The sequence below is a fragment of the Hippoglossus stenolepis genome, chromosome 4 (assembly GCF_022539355.2).
Source record: "Hippoglossus stenolepis isolate QCI-W04-F060 chromosome 4, HSTE1.2, whole genome shotgun sequence".
Classification (NCBI taxonomy): domain Eukaryota; kingdom Metazoa; phylum Chordata; class Actinopteri; order Pleuronectiformes; family Pleuronectidae; genus Hippoglossus; species Hippoglossus stenolepis.
The window spans coordinates 668,678-688,677 of NC_061486.1; the positions used below are offsets into that span (position 1 = coordinate 668,678).

General features: G+C 41.8%; 1 protein-coding gene across 1 annotated transcript in view; it reads right to left on the reverse strand.

The window, feature by feature from the left end:
* Positions 1-20,000, reverse strand: part of LOC118106630 (collagen alpha-1(I) chain) — a 688,934-nt gene that overhangs the window by 660,900 nt on the left and 8,034 nt on the right. Inside the window, 21 exon segments of the mRNA XM_047339634.1 lie at positions 13,845-14,012; positions 14,132-14,245; positions 14,397-14,547; positions 14,885-14,979; positions 15,062-15,166; positions 15,399-15,491; positions 15,608-15,776; positions 15,891-15,975; positions 15,977-16,080; positions 16,203-16,273; positions 17,573-17,668; positions 17,823-17,915; positions 18,011-18,175; positions 18,362-18,397; positions 18,686-18,767; positions 18,955-18,996; positions 19,110-19,163; positions 19,240-19,284; positions 19,394-19,456; positions 19,551-19,595; positions 19,676-19,750. Coding sequence (XP_047195590.1) covers positions 13,845-14,012; positions 14,132-14,245; positions 14,397-14,547; positions 14,885-14,979; positions 15,062-15,166; positions 15,399-15,491; positions 15,608-15,776; positions 15,891-15,975; positions 15,977-16,080; positions 16,203-16,273; positions 17,573-17,668; positions 17,823-17,915; positions 18,011-18,175; positions 18,362-18,397; positions 18,686-18,767; positions 18,955-18,996; positions 19,110-19,163; positions 19,240-19,284; positions 19,394-19,456; positions 19,551-19,595; positions 19,676-19,750 — 1,951 coding nt within the window.

The window sequence follows — 20,000 nt, forward strand, 5'->3', positions numbered from 1 at the left end:
GTCGTATATTTTAAGCAGCAGTGATGTTGAAGATGATGATGAAGGAATGCATGTGGACACGTTCTTTCTTGTATAATAAGGTTTATTACACAGAATTTACAGGTCAGGGCCAATTTTCAGGTATACCCGGAGACGTTCTCGGCCAATGCAGAAGTCTAGTCACGGTGCCGGACAAGCATTCATATAGAGAACTTGTTTACGCCCAAAACTTGAAATAAAATGACCTCGCCACATAGAGGGCATCTAGTTCGAAACATTACTTCCACTTGAAGATGGGAACCTCTCCATCTAACAGGTCAAGAGCATTCTCAGGAAGAGATAACTAACAAGTAACATATTGCAAACAACACTTAGAAGTCACGAGTCCCGAAACCAGGCGCCGCTAGCTAACAAACATGTCATTATGTTTTACTACACACGTGTCAAAATGATCAATATTGTAATACACACATATTCCCCCTTCGAGACTTCACAAGTCTCGAAGAACAAGAATAAAACATACAGGTGTATAATCATGACAAAAATAACAATCAGGTCTGTAACATAATTGTAATAATAAAAGCAACTGTATGGAGCGTAAGAGTAAGTGAAAAACCATCAGGCAACTATCTTTCCTGAAATATCCATCAAAACAAACTAGGCAGAAGGAGAAAAATTCTCTCCACGGCCCCTCTGCCTAGCGGGCCCATGACATAGTACTCCATACCAATGAAATTAGGAATTTTAGCAAATTGTGTAAAGGAAATGATTTAAGCAAATACTACATATGGAACCCTCAGCAAATCAAAACAAAACAAATGGCACTCCCCAAGTCAGGCTGGTCGACCCATGTCACCTTCCATGTGAGACCTTTTCCTGCCTAGCCCCTCTACCTATCCTAAACACCAAGAAAAGAAAACATCTGAGGTCCCAGTATATTTGCAATAACAGAAAACATCACATTTTACCTAGCAATTAACACAGAGTATAGTTCAATTCTAATATTACTCATGCAGTATATAGAGAAACTTATGAAATAGCATAACACTGTAGTTTCTCAGCAGCATTGATTCTCAGTTGTATTATCGATGACGTGTTGAATCTGGATAATAAAACATCATCGTCCTTGTTCAGAGTCCTTCCACAGTCCATTCAATGTTGTTTTCTCTTGTTTGAGGTAATGCAGATCCATTCAACACATCAGGTCCTGAACAATCAACCACCCTCACAGTAGTCTTCCCCCAATATGTTCTAGAATGAAAGAAAAGAAACCATTTATCTTTTTTTGCATACAAAGGCAGATTTTAAATCAAACATCAAATATAGATTAACACTCTTTAAGTAAATGTGAAATTATAAGTCATATTGTCCCATTTCCCCCTGTACACACACCTCTAATATAAGAAGAAACTACAAAATAACTAAGCAATAACAGAGGTAAATGTTAAGATTATAATAACATCAGATATTCAAAATGGATATGTCCACCCACTTATCGTCGTCCACATCCCAACGTCCGTGTCAGCACCAAAATAATAATGGCATCTGAGTTTGATCACCGGGCGTGCAACCAACCCCATCTCATGGCTTTATCATAACCTTCGCGAGGTCAGCAACTGCGGCGTGCAAACAAAACATCACACTCGCGATTGAACAAGTGCTGCCAAAACCTGAACTTCAACTCACTGCTCTACTGGCCCTAATTTGTCTTGCAGCTTGCAGCATTTGCAGACCATCCAGCGTTTTCAGCGGGCAAAGCGCATCACCCATAAACTTCAATGCATCTATAACACTAGTCATAATATCAGAACTGCTCAGGAATCAAAGTACAAAGCATTCCCAGTTAAGTTCAAAAACCACACATGAGCCACCTTGTTTGGCCAAAATATAGTCTAGAGCCATGTCATGTTTTAGCAACGTCAGTCTGTGAGAAGCTTTTCTCAGTATTTGACAAATATTCAAACCCTGTAGGGTATAGGTAATATTATCAATGTGATCTGCACCAAGAATGTCACCACATACCATGGAAATAATCTATAGCCACTTCTCTTGCTAGACTTATTCTCCAATGGTACACGATTCCAAATTGTTAAACTGTGCCATCTCCCGTTTCTTCCTACTTCGGAAAGCGACATTAGATTGGACATCATCTGGCCCTTTCCCTTCTGCATAGTAAAAACTTCATATGGGAGTTTCAGCATTTGTATATAACAACATCCTGTCCACCCATACGGTAGAAATATATATGCCTTATCACCACAAACCCACCAAATATCCTTGAAATTCCCTATGTCCACATTCCCAGGCAAACTTTGGATCTGCACCCTTAAGTTATATTCTGCCTCTGATGTGGTACATCAAAGTTACTTCATACGAATCATTACTCATCTTATGTCCACGCTTACACCCAAGTCCATCATATATTCGTCACAATCTGATATCCCCATAAAAACATTCGGCCCATCATGAGTATTATTTGAACAAAAACAGCTGGTAGCTCTGCTGATGTCACTTCCATTATATCAGGGACCTTGCGTTTTGATATTTTCATGCTGATCAAGTAAATTTACATATGGTAATTCCCCCAACCAAGAACAAGTAGATCTAGGCCTAAACAGATGTACCCAGCCAGAAGCCATCACTATATCTTCTGCTGACTGCTGCTGATACAACAGCCCGCGATAGTGCCTGCTTTGGCATATAGCGATTTAGTGGGTCTGGTACAGTCTCTAAAATTGAAGGTATGAGTTGGCGATGGAATCTTTACCACACATGGACCATTCCAATTCGTAACCGATCTTACGGAATGCGTTAATTGCTGGAGACCATAAGTTCCTACTTGCCCATGGGTCTGCAATTTGTAATACTGAAGGATCAAGCCCGCACTTCCATTTAGTTCTCTCTTTGTAATGTATGGTATTGATCAGTCATATGTTCTGGTGTCGATCAGAGTCAAAAAGTAATTATCTCGTCTGAAATAGTCCTCTGAGCTGTCACAGATGAATCTGCATCATTCTCTTCCATCATCTGTTCTCTGCTTCAACAATCTCATTACTACTGTTCACCCCTGGGCTCTATCTTTAACATTAGCCTTCTGGGTTACATTAACCACATCCTTAAATGTCAAAGGTGTCATTGTCAGATGTCTACGTCACATTTTACAAATGTCGTGAACGTCAAAGATATCGTCACTGTTGTATTATTCATCCCTTCAAAGTCATAGCTAAGTGAAGTAGAACTGAGTTGATGTATGAACACTCTTAGTTGTTTCTGGAGCTAAAGTAACAAGCTTCATCTGTGTACTATTCAGCATTGGAGTGATTACTGTGGTAAATTGTTCCTGGAACCCCTTTAGTAACATTAAAACTCCAATAGGACTCAAATCTTTTATCATGAGTGTCACTTTACGAGTTATATGACCTTTTATCCAATAATTTTGATATGGAACAAATTTAAACTCCGGTTCTAAATAAGTACACATGTATTCCCACTTGCAGATGCTTCCATGTAACTACGCAGGACAAGTGAACAATCATCTTTAATTTTCAACCACCTCATGTCATTATACAAAACATACTTCCTTTGATCACGAGGCACAATATCAACTTCAGGTCTTGTCAACAACACATCTTCTACGACTATTTTCCCACTTGGGAGGGAATGTTACTACCAACATTCCACCTTCACATCATGACAAGGAAGGTAGCTGTTCCTCCTAACTTAACTCTGATCACACAGTATTCAAAGGAGGTGGCGTTATAGAAATCATCTGGCGCCACTGTAGTTAAATCATTGTTATACCTTCAATAACTTTTAACACTAAAAGGTAGATTTCCCTTCCATTTTCCCAGCTTTCGTGTGGGGAGTTGATATCATCGTCGTCAATTACCTCTTGTTTCCCCCAACATCTTGAGTCTATATTCTTATTCTCACCTATTATCACTAGAGACACTATCTGAACTCAAATCCCAGCTGGGACCGCTCACTCCCAAAGCGTGGATCATAAAAAGAACACCTATAATCACCTTAGTCTTCCTGTTGAGGCCTATATACATAAAGACTACAATCTCCTCAACCTTCAGTCTCCTTTTTGTCATTAATTAGTATGTTCCTTAATGGTGATGTCCTAACAGAACTAAAGAACTCTACCATGGCTATCTTCTAACCACATTCCACATACCTTCTATCTGCCTGAAATGTAAAAGATTTACATTTCTGGCGGCTATTTTTCTTTCTCCTTTTTAGCTTCAGTCTCAGCTGTTTCAGCTGTCTTATACCTAAAAAACTTCCCCCAGTTGGAAACCCACATTCTTTCATCCACTTGTACTTGGCTTAGTGCTGTGTCACCATAGTTCCTTCATGAAGTTCATATTAGGACTACTCAGATCAGTTTATCCAAATCTTTAGAATTGTTATCTTTACTGTTACTTATACTCATAAAAAGTCCATTGTCGTGAACCCAAATAAGCCTTGACTTTCTATACTAAGTGGAACACTGAAAAACGCACCACATAAATCTAACACTGTGAAATGTATCGCATCTGGAGAATTTGGGCTAACAAGTAACTGTGGATCAAGCCATACTGCTGGAAAATCAGCTATCACTTCATTCACCGCTCTCAAATCATGTACCAGGCAGTATGAATCATCTGGCTTCTTCCACAGGCAACAAGCGTGTTACTCTGGGGATTCTGTGTTATCTTCAAAACACCTGCTTTCAAAAGTCCTTCAATCTGTGGTTCAATTCCTCGGATTGCCTCTTCCTTCAGTGGATACTGGTTCTTCAAAGGAGGTTTGACTCTGAGCCGGAGTTCAGCTCTCCACTGGTTGGGCTGACTACAAGGTAATGTCGGTACTATGCCGAGACCACAAACATTCTGGAACTTGGCCATAACATCTCTTCTCTCATTAAGTCTGAGTCCATCTTAGCACTGCAAATTGACTCATGTGTCATCCACTTTGGTTGTGGCTTTCCTTGTCCTTGAGCAGAATCATGATGTAATAGATCTCTGATCCTCCTCCTCCAGATGGCAAGATTCTCTTTTACCAGTATAAAAACAAGCTTCTTCTGCTTCTGCCATCATTTCTCCTATATGCTTCATAGCCCCTTATTCTTCACACACCAACAAGGTCACATGTGGCACACTCTTCTCGATATCAAACTCTTTATCCAAATAGTCATCTCTGTGTATCTTCATGGCTGCTCCTTGTGGTCCCAAAATTATACAACCGAACTGAGTTAGACACTTTAGTTGTGACTCAACCATTCCTCTGTGTTTGGTTGGGCATCATTATTAGCAGAAATACTTGAGCGTGCAGTGAAATGGATACTCTAGAGCTTCGCATCAGGCATATTAGCAATGATAAACTTCTCTCCCACAATTTAGCTGGCTCAAAAATCTGCATTAAGACCTTCCCGATCAAAATACTGAAGAAAGCTTCAGTCTCCGTTGTCATCAATGATTGGTGAAAAATATCATTTGGCACTTCCACCGAACAGCCGTCTGGTGTAAACTTTATTGTACACTTCAATCTACACAAGCATCCTCTTCCCAAAGTGCAATAGGTGTATGTTCTGATACCAATATGGTGTATTGTAATCTTCCGATTTTTATAACTGAGCTCAATTATTGGTTCTGTGAGAGGAATCAGCTGTTTCATTCCTCAAACCCGATTGTCGAATCAATTGACGAGACATGGGGAGATGTATAGCATCTTCAGGCTGAATACAGGTAAAGCAGCTCCGCTATCCACCATTACTTCCAATGGTCGATTATTTATTTTCCACCTCTATTGTGGATCTCTCAGAAGCCCTGACACTACTATCAGCTGACACCCCTTCCGAGTCTTCCAGGGCATCTCTAGAATCCTGGTTCGGGCCTCTGTAAGGGTTCACCCGGTCCTCTGGGTGGCCCTGATTGGCCCCTGAATCCTCCTCTGAAGTTTCCTCTGGAGTTCCCTCTGAAGTCCTCTGACTTGTTGCACTCACGGGCAGAAAGTGTCTAATTATCCACAATTATAACATTCTTCTGAACGCTGTTGAAAATTTGGATTAAACCTTCACCTCCTCTTCCTCTTCCGAGAATTTCCTTGATCCCTTCTCTCAATTCTGCGCTTGACCAAGGTTGGCTGTGGGTAGGAGACAACTGGAACCGATGGCTGAACGATTGGAGCTAAACCTGGATGACTGTAGTTGTGGTAATGAATTTGATTTAGTGGAGCTGATTCTACATAACCAGAGCCTACTTCAACCTCCATCTTCTTATTATCCACCAGTTGTGATTGGAGTTTTCTGAGGGTCTCTTGGTCCTGATCTTTCTGGTCATGTTCCTTTTTCCTATACAGCACCACTTGATGGGCTATATGATCCATTATAGACACCCTTTGCCATGCTTCCAAGACCAACCACCTCTGCCAGTTTGCTCCTCACTGATAGGGGCAACCTTCTATTCTGGCTCGCAAAATTGACTGCTCCATTTGATTCAAATCCGGGTCATTTCCTGTGATATTTCTCACACTTGATGAGTTTCCTAAAGCACATAGGCCCTCGGGTTTCTTCCTGTCCCAGTGGTTCAATAAAAATGTTGTCAGGATGTATATTTGTCGGAAATGTCTCTTTCAGCGCTCTCCGCTCGACCTCTGTTGCAGAAAACAGCTCTGAATCATTCACAGCAGTTCCCCACATATCGATTAAGTCAGCTTTCTGTAAAAATTTCTCCATAGCATGAACTCCAAGGAGATTAGCCAGAGTCTCTTAATATATCTCCAATTTGGCAGGTTGTTCTCCACCATAATCTCTCTTCCAACCCGAAATCAAGAATGTGCTCCATCTTGAAGAGTGGTAACTTCTCAAGTATGTTTGACATATCTGTACTCTGCCAAGGCTTATGCTCCAAACTCTGCCCTCGGATGACCACTGGAAACATCTTCTTGAGTGTCAACTGTTTTCTTGAGCGCAATGCATTTTTCATGCCCAATAGTTGGGAGCCTTCTTTCTGCAGCTCTTCCTTCCGTATCTGCAACTCCTCTAACTGGTTCACCAGTGTTCTTTGTCTTTCTGGACTACTAGTTTTTCCCAAGTCATAGGAGCATCGGTCCATACTTCTTTCGACCTCTCTTAAAGTCCTCCGTACATCCTCTTCTATTTCAGTACTGAATGTAGGTGGACAAAACCTTCTTGAAGATGAAGGAGTCCTAGCCTCCAAATCTTCATCGCTGTCTCCATTCTCACTGTCATTAGTGGTAACATCTCCTCTTTTTTCCGCTCTAGCCAGTATCCGCCTGACTGCAGGGTCATATCCTCCCATGCTCCCTTCCAGATCACTTTGATCATTATCATCTCCATATTCCACCCTTTTGATCCTAGTTCCGAAACGTGTCGTTTTCTTCTTACTTTTGGAATTTGGATACATCGTTATAGTTGTTTCTGCTTGTCCCGTTTCTATTATTTTGTCCTCCTTGTCTCTGATATGATAGTTACCCTCCTGACTGATCACTGGGAGCTGAGGATAGATTTGTTTAGACTTCGTCCCTTCCTCATAAGGTGGCGGTCTCTTTACTGGATTCATATGTGAGAAAAATGGATTGGTGTTTGTCACCAGTTTTTCTGTTTGTTTTGTATTTTGTCCTATTTCTTCTACGTCTCTATCTCTCTTATCGTTTGCAGCTTTGATCAGTTTCTGTCCCTCATTTTCAAATAACTGGAGAATGCCAAGCTCTACTTGCCTCTTCTCTTTGCGTTTTTCCCCCTTCTTGCCCTTCTTTTGCTCTGCCTTGTATGTGGACACAAGTACCTGCATTATTATAATTACATCGGGGTTAAGAGTCCCCTCTACTGGCCATGGTTGGTCAATTTCAGGCCAGCGTTTATGCCATTTTTCCGATATCTTTGCAATGTTTGCGATGCCTTTAACTAAAGGATTATTCTTCTGTACTACATCAACAGGAGTAATTACTTTTGGACTTTTAGTGCCCTTTTTCCCCATTATGAAAACAGCTTCATATGTTCCCTTATTGTAAATTAAAAAGTAATTGCTAAGATTAAAACTACTTAAAGCTATTTTATCTCCCCCTTTTTTTTTTTTTCCAATCAATCAACCAATTAACCAATCAATCAATCAATCAACCAAACAATCAACCAATTAACTCGTCAGTAATCAACCAATTAATCAATCAACAAATCAATCAAAGAGACTCAATCAATAAATCAACCAACTAACAAATTAATCAATCCATGTATCAAAACCATTAAGACACCACAGCCAATAATAGAAAATGAAATTGATCTGCCAACTCCAAAGGAATCAAAGCTCATTGATGTAATAGCACAGCAAAGTCCGCTTATAATGTTTGACAAAAGATCTGCCTCCACAAGTGACTGACTGTCACCAAATGTGCTCTTAGTCGCACAGCAGACAATCACCTAATTATCAACCAATATTCACCTCAAATCATCAAACAGTCACAATAGTGAGTCTCAACACAGCACAGAGAGATCAGAATAAGCCACGCACAAACAATAAAACTCCGCATGCAACTGACAGCAGAGTTTAGACCAAACAATCATATTCCTATTAATTAGTTAAATGCATTAACTGGTCAGTCCATTGCCAAGCCTTTTATTTATTTATTTATTTATTTATTTATTCATTTATTTATTTATTTATTTATTTATTTTTGGATAAACTGTACCGGCCTTGATCAGACTGGAGACAGGAGCAGCTGCAGACGTCAGCAAGAAGCCTCAATCTGTGTGATGCACGGCCTCCCAATTCCACTCACGGAAATGGATAAGGGGAAAAACGAGCAATGATTTAGTATCCTATGAACCCATTAGGTCCTTTGAACAGCATCATAAAAGCGATTCAGTATGATTTTTACATTTGCACACGTTATCTGCCAGCATTTAGGTCAATAGATGTTTTTCTCCTTTAAATACTAGTAATCCCATACCATGCATCATCAATATATAATTTAGTTTATTTCACTCTAATAATATCTTTAAAGTTCTCAATAGTTTATTATTTATTCACGGCTGTATTAATAACTCCAACAGTCCACTTTCATAAACCAATATATATCTGTATGACTCTCTGCCTGCACACAGCACATGTGTCCAGTCCCAGTGAGAAAAACAGATATGTTATTCTTATTTATACCAGCCCGTGAGTGTAGATGTTCGCACTCTCTTGATACCAGCATATGTGCATTCTCTAGTCAATGCAACCAATTTCTCGTTATCACCTTAAAACTAAATTCCTTACTTTCTCTCCTTCTATCAAAAATTATCATTATCAGTGTTTAAAGTCCAAAATGTCAAATTAAACTAAATTTGTTCCCAAATTAAACCCCTAACTAAGCATTTGTAAATTTAATGAAAACAAATGAAACAAAAGTTTTAGCGGTTAAGAGAATTTTTAGAACTACAAGCTCATATCCAATCCTAGCTGAATCAAACAAACAATATTATTTCCTAATACTGTCTGCACAATCTCTCGCTGTCCCACAAACAAACAAACAAACTGTCTTTTTTAGTTTAAACTAAACCCCATTAAAGAATTGGTTTTAAAAACTTTTGTGACTCTGCCCCTGCGTCTCACAAGAGGGTGTTAATCACAGAGGTGAGAAGTATGAAAGTCTCTCCTCATGTCGTTGTCTCATGTCTTAGAAAATTTACAACCCCTTTCTCCCCCTCTTTTCTAATTCTTTCCACAGGCGGTCTCTCTCCAGGAGCCGAGGAGAGATACGAACATGGGGAAAGGTGGGGGCGAGTGGAGGAGGAGAAACTAGACCCGCATAATTCATTACGTCCTCTGGAAGAGAGCACTCATTGTTTATTTAATACAGAAAGCAAAATATCTTTCCTTATAAGTTATCAAATTTCCCGTTGCTCCAACCACAACCTATATATGTTTATTCAATCACATAAAATCTTATTTATTTAATCTAAACCACATAGACCAACCCCTGCTGCAATTTGTCACACAGCTGGAACACAGTAGTGACCACGTGTCACACACACACCAGAGGTACGGCTGGGGAGATGTCTCCCTGTTCATGAACACACATTGCCACACAATGAAAAACACAAACAGCACTCATGTATATTCCCCAAAACAACTCATTCATACCATACATTCATATAGCATGCTTTTTGCGGCACTTTTTCTTTCTTATTCTTTTAAATTTATGCTACCTATGAGATGCAAATATTCGATGAGAGCTGCACCAAACACTGTTCGTCAACAAAATGTTCAGAGTGAGAACATACAATCAGGTACACAATTCTACAATCTCAGTTTATTAAACTGACCTGTAGTGAAGATTTTCACGGCCCATTCTAACAGCTCCTCTTCCTGAGGGCTTCTATATCCCAGATTCTGCGGCGCGTCTTTCTGATCATCTCTTTGATCTATTTCTCTCTCATTACTCTGTCACACTTATACTGTTTACATTTATTTATTCAAATTTCCTGGATCCAGGATTATCCCAATTTTCTCTTTTTAACTCAATTCTACGGCTATGCTTCCAAGCCAACTTTATCACTTGACTAATCTACATGTCTTACCGTTAAGTTGAGGTAATCTTCATTAATCTCGCACGTTATTTAGCTCACCTTATCGTTACAATGAAGCTATTCTACATACAATACATCTCTTGTATTTATGTTATTTCCTTTCTTCACTTTTATCTTCTCTTATAATAATCCCCCTTTATTTGCGTTGTGCACCTCTACATAAATAAAATCAAATTAACACGAACTTCACTTCAAACATCAACACAACATGACATGTCCATAAAAAGAAAAGGTTCTTTACGGTGTGACCAGACAGCAGGCACACAGCTTCAATGAATGAACCAGCATCAGTCAAGTGAGAAAATGCTCACCGTGTGAAAGGTCTTGGAGATGCCGCAGGCCAACAGCACGTCCAGAGTTCGTGGCCAAATTTATCGTATATTTTAAGCAGCAGTGATGTTGAAGATGATGATGAAGAATCGCCACGCGGACACCGTTCTTTCTTGTATGTGGGTTATTACAGTTACAGGTCAGGGCGGGTACCTGGTACTCCGGAGGCGTTCTCGGCCAATGCAAGTCGTCACCGGTGCCGGACAAGCATTCATATAGGAACTTGTTTACGCCCAAAACTTGAGATAAAATGACCTCATACATAGGGAGCATCTAGTTCGAAACATGCTTCCTACTTGAAGATGGGAACCTCTCCATCTAACAGGTCAAAGAGCATTCTCAGGAAGATAACTAACAAGTAACATATTGTATAACACTTAAGAAAGTCTGAGAGTCCAGAAACCAGGCGCCGCTAGCTGTAAACATGTCATTATGTTTTACACGTGTCAAAATGATCCATCCCATACGTACAGCTGCCGCCATCTTTCGTTTCACCTACTGTTTCAACAGAACAACTCGTTCATTCTGTCGTCCCTGTTCAGTTAGAATCAGAATTAATTCAATTTTATTCAATTTTATTTGTATAGCGCCAAATCATAATATACATTATCTCAAGGCTCTTTAAATAAAAGTTCAAGACCTTAAAATCGTTTATAATAGAGAAACCAGCAGTTCCCACAATGAGCAGCACTTTGTGACTGTGGAGGAAAAACTCCCTCATTAACAGGAAGAAACCTCTAGAACCAGACTCAATGTGTGTGTGTGGGGGGGTGGGGGGTTTGCCTCGAACGGTTGGGGTGAGCAGGGGAAAATGGGGAGGAGAGGAGAGAGAGAGATAGTGGGGAGGGGGAGGAGAGAGGGAGAGAGAGAGGAGAGAGAGACCAGCAACACTTGTGCAGCATCAGGTATCATCTCTGACTAGTTACAATGAAAACAGTGTCAAGATGCTGTTGATTATTAATGAGAGCAGCAACAGTTCATATAATAATTAATGACTAATAAGTATTATTGTTAATAATACTACTACTACTACTAATAATAATAATAGTAATAGTACATAAAAAGACATAGTTAGTCACATGTATCAAAATAAATGAATGAATGTGGGGGGAAGTAAGAAGAGAAGTAAGAAGTTCTGGGTCGTCCAGACCTTGATGTTCTTGAGACGTTCCTGAAGTTGGACTAAGTGATTAGATTCATCAGGCTTCATATATGTACAGCTGGGTGTCGTCTGCGTAACAGTGGAAGTGTACGAGGTGCTTTCTGATGATGTTGCCTAAAGGGAGCAGATATAAGCTGAAGAGTATCGGTCCAAGGACAGAACCCTGTGGAACTCCATGACTAACTTGTGTGTGCATGGAGGAGTCAGTGTTCACATGAACAAACTGAAATCTATGTGATAAATATGATTTAAACCAGTCTGATGTTCCTTTGATCCCGACATGTTGCTCCAGTCTCTGTCACAGGATCTTATGATCTGTGGGGTCAGATGCTGCACTAAGATCCAACAGGACCAGTAAGAGACAAGTCCATTATCTGAGGACATGAAAAGGTTGTTAGTAACTGTTAACAGCTGTTTCTGTGATGACTCTAAATCCTGACTGAAGGTTTTCCAACAGATCATTTCTGTCTCAGTCGTCACACAGCTGGTTAGCAACAGCTTCTTCTAGGGTTTTGGAAATGAAGGTTTGATTTGGGTCTAATCAGCTACAACATCTGGATCAACAGTGGGATTTTGAAGCAGAGGTTTAATTACAGTTACCTTAAAAGCTTGTGGTACGCAGCCGGTTAACAAAGACATATTAATCTGATTCAATATGAAACTTTCAATTAGGGTGAAAACTTCCTTAAACAGTCCAGTTGGGACAGAGTCTAAAAGACAAGTTGTTGGTTTAGATGATGAAACTAGTGACGTCAGTTCAGAAGATCAACTGAAGAAAAGAGGTCCAGATATAGATCTGGTGCTACAGGTGGTTCTATGGTTTCTGGACCGTATATCTGTGCTGTTTATGGAGGTTGTGGATTGTTTCCTTGATGGTTATAATTTTATTGGTGAAGAAGTTCATGAAATCATTGCTTCTCAGAGTTAGAGGAATAGATGGATCAGTAGAGGTGTGACTCTCTGTCAGCTACAGAGCTGAAGAAGAACCTTATCTTCTTCTATTAATAAAGAATAATAGGAGCTTCTGGCCTTCTTGTTATTTATCAGACTATCTCTCCAGGCCAGGTGAAAATCATATTGACGGGTGGAACGCCACTTCCTCTCTAGCTTCCGTGATGTCTGTTTTAAAACACGTGTTTGAGAATTAAAACATGGAGCTAATCTCCTGATTTACTTTCTTCTTTTTTAGCAGGCCACAGCGTCAAGGGTTGTTTTTAATGAGGCTGCTGTTCTATTAACAAAGTTATCAACTAGTGAGTGGGTTTATTCACATGTTGGGTGAAACCAATTGAGTCTATTGTTGAGTTAAAAGCTGAACTAAGGCTGTTGTTGGCAACATCTACATGAATGTTGAAATCACCTGTTATAATGATTGTATCTGTCCTAAGAACGAGCTCAGATAGAAACTCAGAGAATTCAGAGAAGAATTCAGAGTAAGGGGCAGGAGGACGATCTACGATAACTAGATGAACTGGTTTATGTGATTTCAGGCTGGGAAGTATGAGGCTGATTATAAGATTTTCAAACGAGTTATAACTACCTGTGGGTCGAGGGTTGATAAGTCTGATATAAAGATTGCTGCAACCCCCCCACCTCTGCCTGTGCTTCGAGGAATATGAGTATAAATATGGGTGGGGGGGGCGTCGCTTCATTCAAACCTACATACTCACCATTCTGCAGCCAGGTTTCAGTTAGACATAGTAAATCGATCTGATGATCAACAATCAGATCATTAATAAGTAGGGATATTAGCATTAGCACAGATAGCTGTTCTCTCAAGTGAGGAGCAGCCCTCACCTGGGCTTCCTGGCTCCCCATTGGTCCCTCTCAGGCCCTCCAGTCCGATACCTCCTACTGGCCCTTGAGGTCCATCAAACCCTGGAGTCCCGTATGCGCCCTGAGGCCCCAGGGATCCCAAACCTGGCAGCCCAGGGTCACCCTGTAACCCTTTTGTGCCTCTGGCCCCTGGAAAGCAGAATATCTGTTAGACTGAGAGACAAGTGGGTTCTTGTTTCACTAAATTCTATAAACAAACGTCGGGGGCAAGTTCCTGAGTGAAAAGGAATATATTGCACAGTCGCTACCTGTGAATCCAATGACACCCATCTGTCCTTCCTCTCCATCAGGTCCAGGAGCCCCCTCTAAACAGAGTCCAACAAAGCCAAGGGGACCAGGTACACCATCCAGACCACTACGACCTGAGAGAGACTCCACTTAAGTTCACTTCAGTTCAGTTAATTAAAGAAGAAAAAGTTGACACAGGTGAAGGTGATATTGTCTCTACATGAAAACCTGAGCCTATGAGAGATGTCAGTATTTTATTCTTCATCATAACTTAAAATGAGCTACCATTGGGCCCTGGTGGTGCATCTTGTCCCGGAGGTCCTGGAACTCCATTGATTCCTTGGGGTCCGGGTTCTCCTTGGGACCCCACAGAGCCATCATCTCCCTGAGGGCCTAACTGACCCTGCTGTCCTGGGAAACCAGTAGCTTTGTCCCCCTGTGACCACAGAAACAGACAGTGGCTCGACATCACCTCTGTTTACAACTAACAGCTACACAGGTCTGACAGAGGTGGGATGGTATTCTTCTTCTTCAGTCCACTTACACCTCAAGGACAAGGGACACTATTTTTTTGATGGCAATGTACATATTTTGGTCAGAGACAGTAAATAAAGTCTGAAGACTCATCACCACTTCCTCTTAGAAATGATGCTAAAATATCTCAGATACAAACGCTGCTATCTTGCACATTGTTATTTGGAGTCGCTCTCTGCTCAGACGTTATTGACATCTTTCCGAAACCTTCTACATTGTTTAGGTTTGGTCCACACTACCTTTGGCCCCGGCATCCCCGGTGGACCAGATGGCCCCGCTCGTCCCTTGATTCCAAAACTCGATAAACCTGGAGCACCTGGAGGGCCCTTCACTCCTGCGGTCAGACAAAAATAAATATGCATTACTGCTATTTATCATCAGCCGACTGGTTTCTTCAGTACTGTTCCTACACTGACCTTTCACCCCTGGGAACCCTGGGGGCCCCTGCACAGAAAACCCTTTGTCTCCTTCTTCTCCCTTTGGACCAGCAGATCCAGGATCACCTGGAGGTCCTGTCACACCTGTGAGCAGCAGAACACACAAGTGAATCAGCAGATGAACATGAACAGAACTGTGAATGAAGCAGTTTGACTTTTGCATATTTCAAATAAAGAGCTGGCGGACTGCTGGGCCCCAGCTCTGGGGCCCTGAGCGTTTACATGGTTAGTGTGACCAGTGACTTATATAAGTAGATTTTTACAGATTGTTTAGTTTTGAGTTTAAAACCCGATCCGACAGGTGAACCTGTCTCACCTTCAGGTCCTGGATTTCCTGATAAACCTTTCTCTCCTTTCTGTCCTGGATCACCTGGAGAAGTCTTGATTTCACCTGGAGAACCTTTTTCACCTGAAACAGACGGACGGATGGACGGACAGAGAGAGAGACAGGTCCTTAGTTCAGGGTCTGACCCAACGCCTGTCCTGGACACTCTCAAGAGGACTCTCTCACCTGGACAGACTCACCTTGTTTTCCAGGAATCCCTCGCTGTCCCAAGACTCCCACGTTGCCTTTAGGTCCTGGAGGTCCTGGAATGCCGATACCAGGAGGTCCTGGAGGTCCCCTCTGTCCTATAAGTCCTCTGGGGCCGCTCTCCCCGAGTGGGCCCCTGTCACCTTTCTGTCCCAGAGGCCCCTGGAGGGCAGACACATAGAACCACAGATTTCCGTCTTTGACCTGGTGGCATGTGACTGACTCGGTTTGACCACCCCCAACCCCCCCTCTCATCTGACACGAACTGATACTCACAGGGTTTCCTTTCTGTCCCACAACACCTTTCCGTCCAGGGACTCCCACAGCTCCGTCTGTCCCCTCAAGACCTGATTGTCCTGACCCCCCACTGGCCCCTTCCTCCCCCTTTTCTCCCCACCCTGTGCATGATCCCTGGCTCACCAACAGGTCCTGGGGTCCCCGGGAAGCCGGGAAAACCAAAGGGGCCCTGGGGACAGAAGTAAGAGTCATGTGATCACATGGCAGTTATGTGATCACTGTCATCTGCTAACTGTTGCTAAGCTAACTCTGTATCAAATTATATTATATTATATTTAGTGCTGGACTCACCTGTGGACCAGGTGGTCCTCGAACTCCTGTGACCCCTTTGTCACCTTCAGGTCCCGGAAAACCATTCACACCTGGAAACATTACGACATCAGACAGGTGACTTTTACTTGCTCTCAGCTTTTATTAGTATATAGTGATATTCACAAATCCCAGTTTGTCTCACAGATGTTAACAAGGAGCAACTTCCTCTGTTCTTAACTCAACTAGTCAAACTACAGAGAAACTCTGTGAACAGTGAATAAAGCTCAGTCCCATGTGAGGATCCTCTCCCAGGACACGAGTCCAACAGATGCTGATGGAACTGAACACATCAACACAACAACAGGATTCACTACATGAGAAGAACCAGTTTGTAACTTCACGGAAAAGAGTGTCAATGTTTTAAGGCCGTGGGAAGTCCAGCCATGTGTCTGTTAACATGCTGTTCATGTCAGTAAGTGATTATTGAAAAGAATGGGAACTTTGTTGTACTGAATTGTGAAGTTTGACCGTTGTCTGTCTGTGTGAGTGTGAGAAGGGGGACTGCACAACGTCATCATACATTTTATCGGCCCTTATTAGCATAGCCCCCTAAAACTATATAAAAGCTAAACAATAGTTTCCTTGACGTTTTGGCCACCGTTGGACCGTATGAAGAAGAACATGTTTGAAGGGTGGACCAAGCAGAGAAGAAGAAAAAGAAGTATCTCAATGAAAACCAAGCTGTTCTCCGCTGATCAAAAGTGACTAGCTGCAGCGCTAGCACCACATGCTGGCGCCTGCACAGAAGCACACATACACGTGATACGTTCATGTACGTCAGGACAAAAGGAGCCTTGAACAGATGACGCTGCAATTAAACACAACACTTATGATTATTTTCAATGATTCAGGTGACAGCCCATTTTGCTTTAGTAAATGGGCAAATTGCACATACAGGGATACTTCAGCTTGGTTGTACTTGTAGTACTTTGGTTTTTCAACAGCACCTGAAGGCAGCACAGTCAGGGAGAATACTGCTGATTTTGTCATGATTTTGATCCCTATTTTTATAAACCTGCCCATTTTTTAAGCAATCAGATTTGCTTGGGTGGTTGATAGCACATTGCCCTGTAGCTTGACAAACTCAGAAAATATATTTTTCATTTCTTTACACGGTCTTTAAAGTATTTATATATAAGAAATTGTCTGATAGAGAAAAACTGAGCAGCAATGAGTTATTGACAGTAATGGTAGAATATGTGAGTAGACATATTGTATATTATACAATTTTATTTAAACATAAGGTCATAACCCCCCCACCTTCACCTGTGATCAAAGGTCACTGTGTGGATCACATTATCTAGCGTTCAGATAATCTGAGGAAAGAAAACAGTCGGACACGTTCTTACCTGTCACCCCGGCTTCACCTGGCTCTCCTGGTCTACCCGGGGGTCCAGGGGATCCGGAAACAACAGGACAGACGAAGCATGTCTCCCCCTTCTCACCTGTCAATCAATTAATCAGTCAATCAACCAATCAATCATACAAAGCTTCCATCAGAAATCTGAAATTTTAACTGTGAAAGTAACTGATGTCAGTGGACGACTAATTATCACATGTCATCATGTCATGTGATGTCCTCTTAACGTGAAGTCTCACCCATCTGTCCCTCCTCCCCTCTGGTCCCAGGAAGTCCCATCAGGCCTTTCACACCTCTAGCTCCTGGAGGACCGACGTCTCCTGGCAGGAAATCTGAAAGACAGAGGAGAAACTGTCAGTCACGTCCGTCAGATTCTGTTCGTCTGAATCTTTCGTCATGAATCTTTTTGTAAAAAAGTTGTTATCACCTGGTTCTCCTGGTTCTCCTGGTTCTCCTTCAGCTCCTGGAACTCCTGGGACTCCAGTCTCTCCTGGGGATCCAATGATGAGGGGTCCCGGCTCTCCTGTTTCTCCTTTTTGTCCAGTCAAACCAGGTGTCCCCTGGGGGCCCAGAGGCCCTGTAGGAGCCAAACCTTAAAAGAAGAAGTGACTTCATTTAAAGTAATATTATACCTATTACACTAAATATGTTCCTTTCCTTATTTCATGTTTGCATTTAATTACTAATAATGTAACTATGATGAATTCTGATGATTAATAATATTGATATTTATATGATCAATAACAGTAAGTGAGAGAGAGAGGGGTGTGGTGTGTACCTGACTCTCCCTCCAGTCCAGGAAAGCCAAGGATTCCTAAAAAAAATGCAGAGAAGAGGAAGAAGATGAGGAAGAAGAGGAGGCTGAAGAAAGAATTCATCACTGTCCAGCGCCATCCTGGTTTTTTTAATCAAGATGTAACCATATTTGGACATGGGGGGGGGGGTGGGGGGTGGAGCCTGACATCCATGTGACAGCACTAGCTGTCAATCACACTGGTACGTCACCTGAGACAGATGTTGATACCAGGTGTTCAAATGAAATTAAAACGTGATTTAAAATGATGTAAACTGTTTTAACTCTTCATAATTGACTCTGTGATACCTCTTTCTCCAGGGGCTCCAGGGGCTCCTCGGGGCCCTAGGACACCAGGCTGACCCTTCAGGAATATGTGATTCCAAACCATCTGATAAACACACAAAAGAAGTCTAATGTGAGGACGAACACTCTGCTGCTGCTAAAACATGTCGCAGCTGGAAATGAACCAGACGTCCTGTTGTCACTGGTGAGATTAAATTTGCAGCTTCATGACCACGACATTCACTTTTCCGTGAGCAGAATAAAACAAGAAAAGTCAGTTCCCTCAGACTCACCTCTCCTGGAAGACCTGGAAGTCCACGATCACCTGTCTCCCCCTAAAAATACCAAAGTAGAAAATGACAGTTTGAGGTGACACAGCAACGTTTTCCTGAATGAAGTCCAGGTTAAAATCTGACACATTTGTTCCTGTGCTTCATACAGTTCTCACCTTGGCTCCTTCAATACCTGGAGGACCGAGGTACCCACGATCCCCTGCGTCTCCCTGCAAACACAAACAGGTGAAGTCAGTCTCTGCACAGTCTGGAATGCTAAACTAGCATTAGCATAGCATTAATTACCAGATCACCGAGTTCTCCGACAAGTCCATCTTTTCCCGGTTTACCCTGAAACACAAACAGCAACACGTTTTACCACCTGCTCAGTGACAGCTTTACTGTGGGCTGAAGAAATAAATTCAAATCAATTTTAATCATAGATCAATGTTTCTCTCACCAGTGAGCCAAGGTCACCTTGCTCACCCTTATCTCCCTTCACCCCTTCTTTCCCAGGTACACCCTGAAACACAAAAGAAAACGCACACGTCAGTCATGCTAGCTGCAGACTGTATAACATCATGCTAAAGCTGTTGGTTCGGTCAGAGTCGACTCACATAAAGTCCACGACAGCCTTTCTCACCAACTTCACCTGGTTCTCCCTGAAATATAAATACAGACAGATATAAGGGGGAGAGACAGACAGACATGAGGACACAGAGACAGACATATAAAGACAGACCTTCAGCTCTTTGGGTCCCTCAGCGTACAGTTTGATTCCCTTCTGTCCAGGAATCCCAGGAGGTCCAAGATCACCCTGAAAACCAAACACAGCAGATGATGCTAATGAGGATTGTGTTGAAATCTGGACCATAGACTGTAAATAAAGATGAACGACACATTTCCTCTTCCTTCCACTATCTGAGCTCAACCAATCAGGAGTCAGTGTCATCTGTCAATCAGGACGTCTCAGCCTGTTTTTATATCATCAAATAACTGATTCAAACCAAACTGATCAGAAACATCTTTGACAAACATTTCTTCTTCTTCTTCTTCTTCTTCTTCTT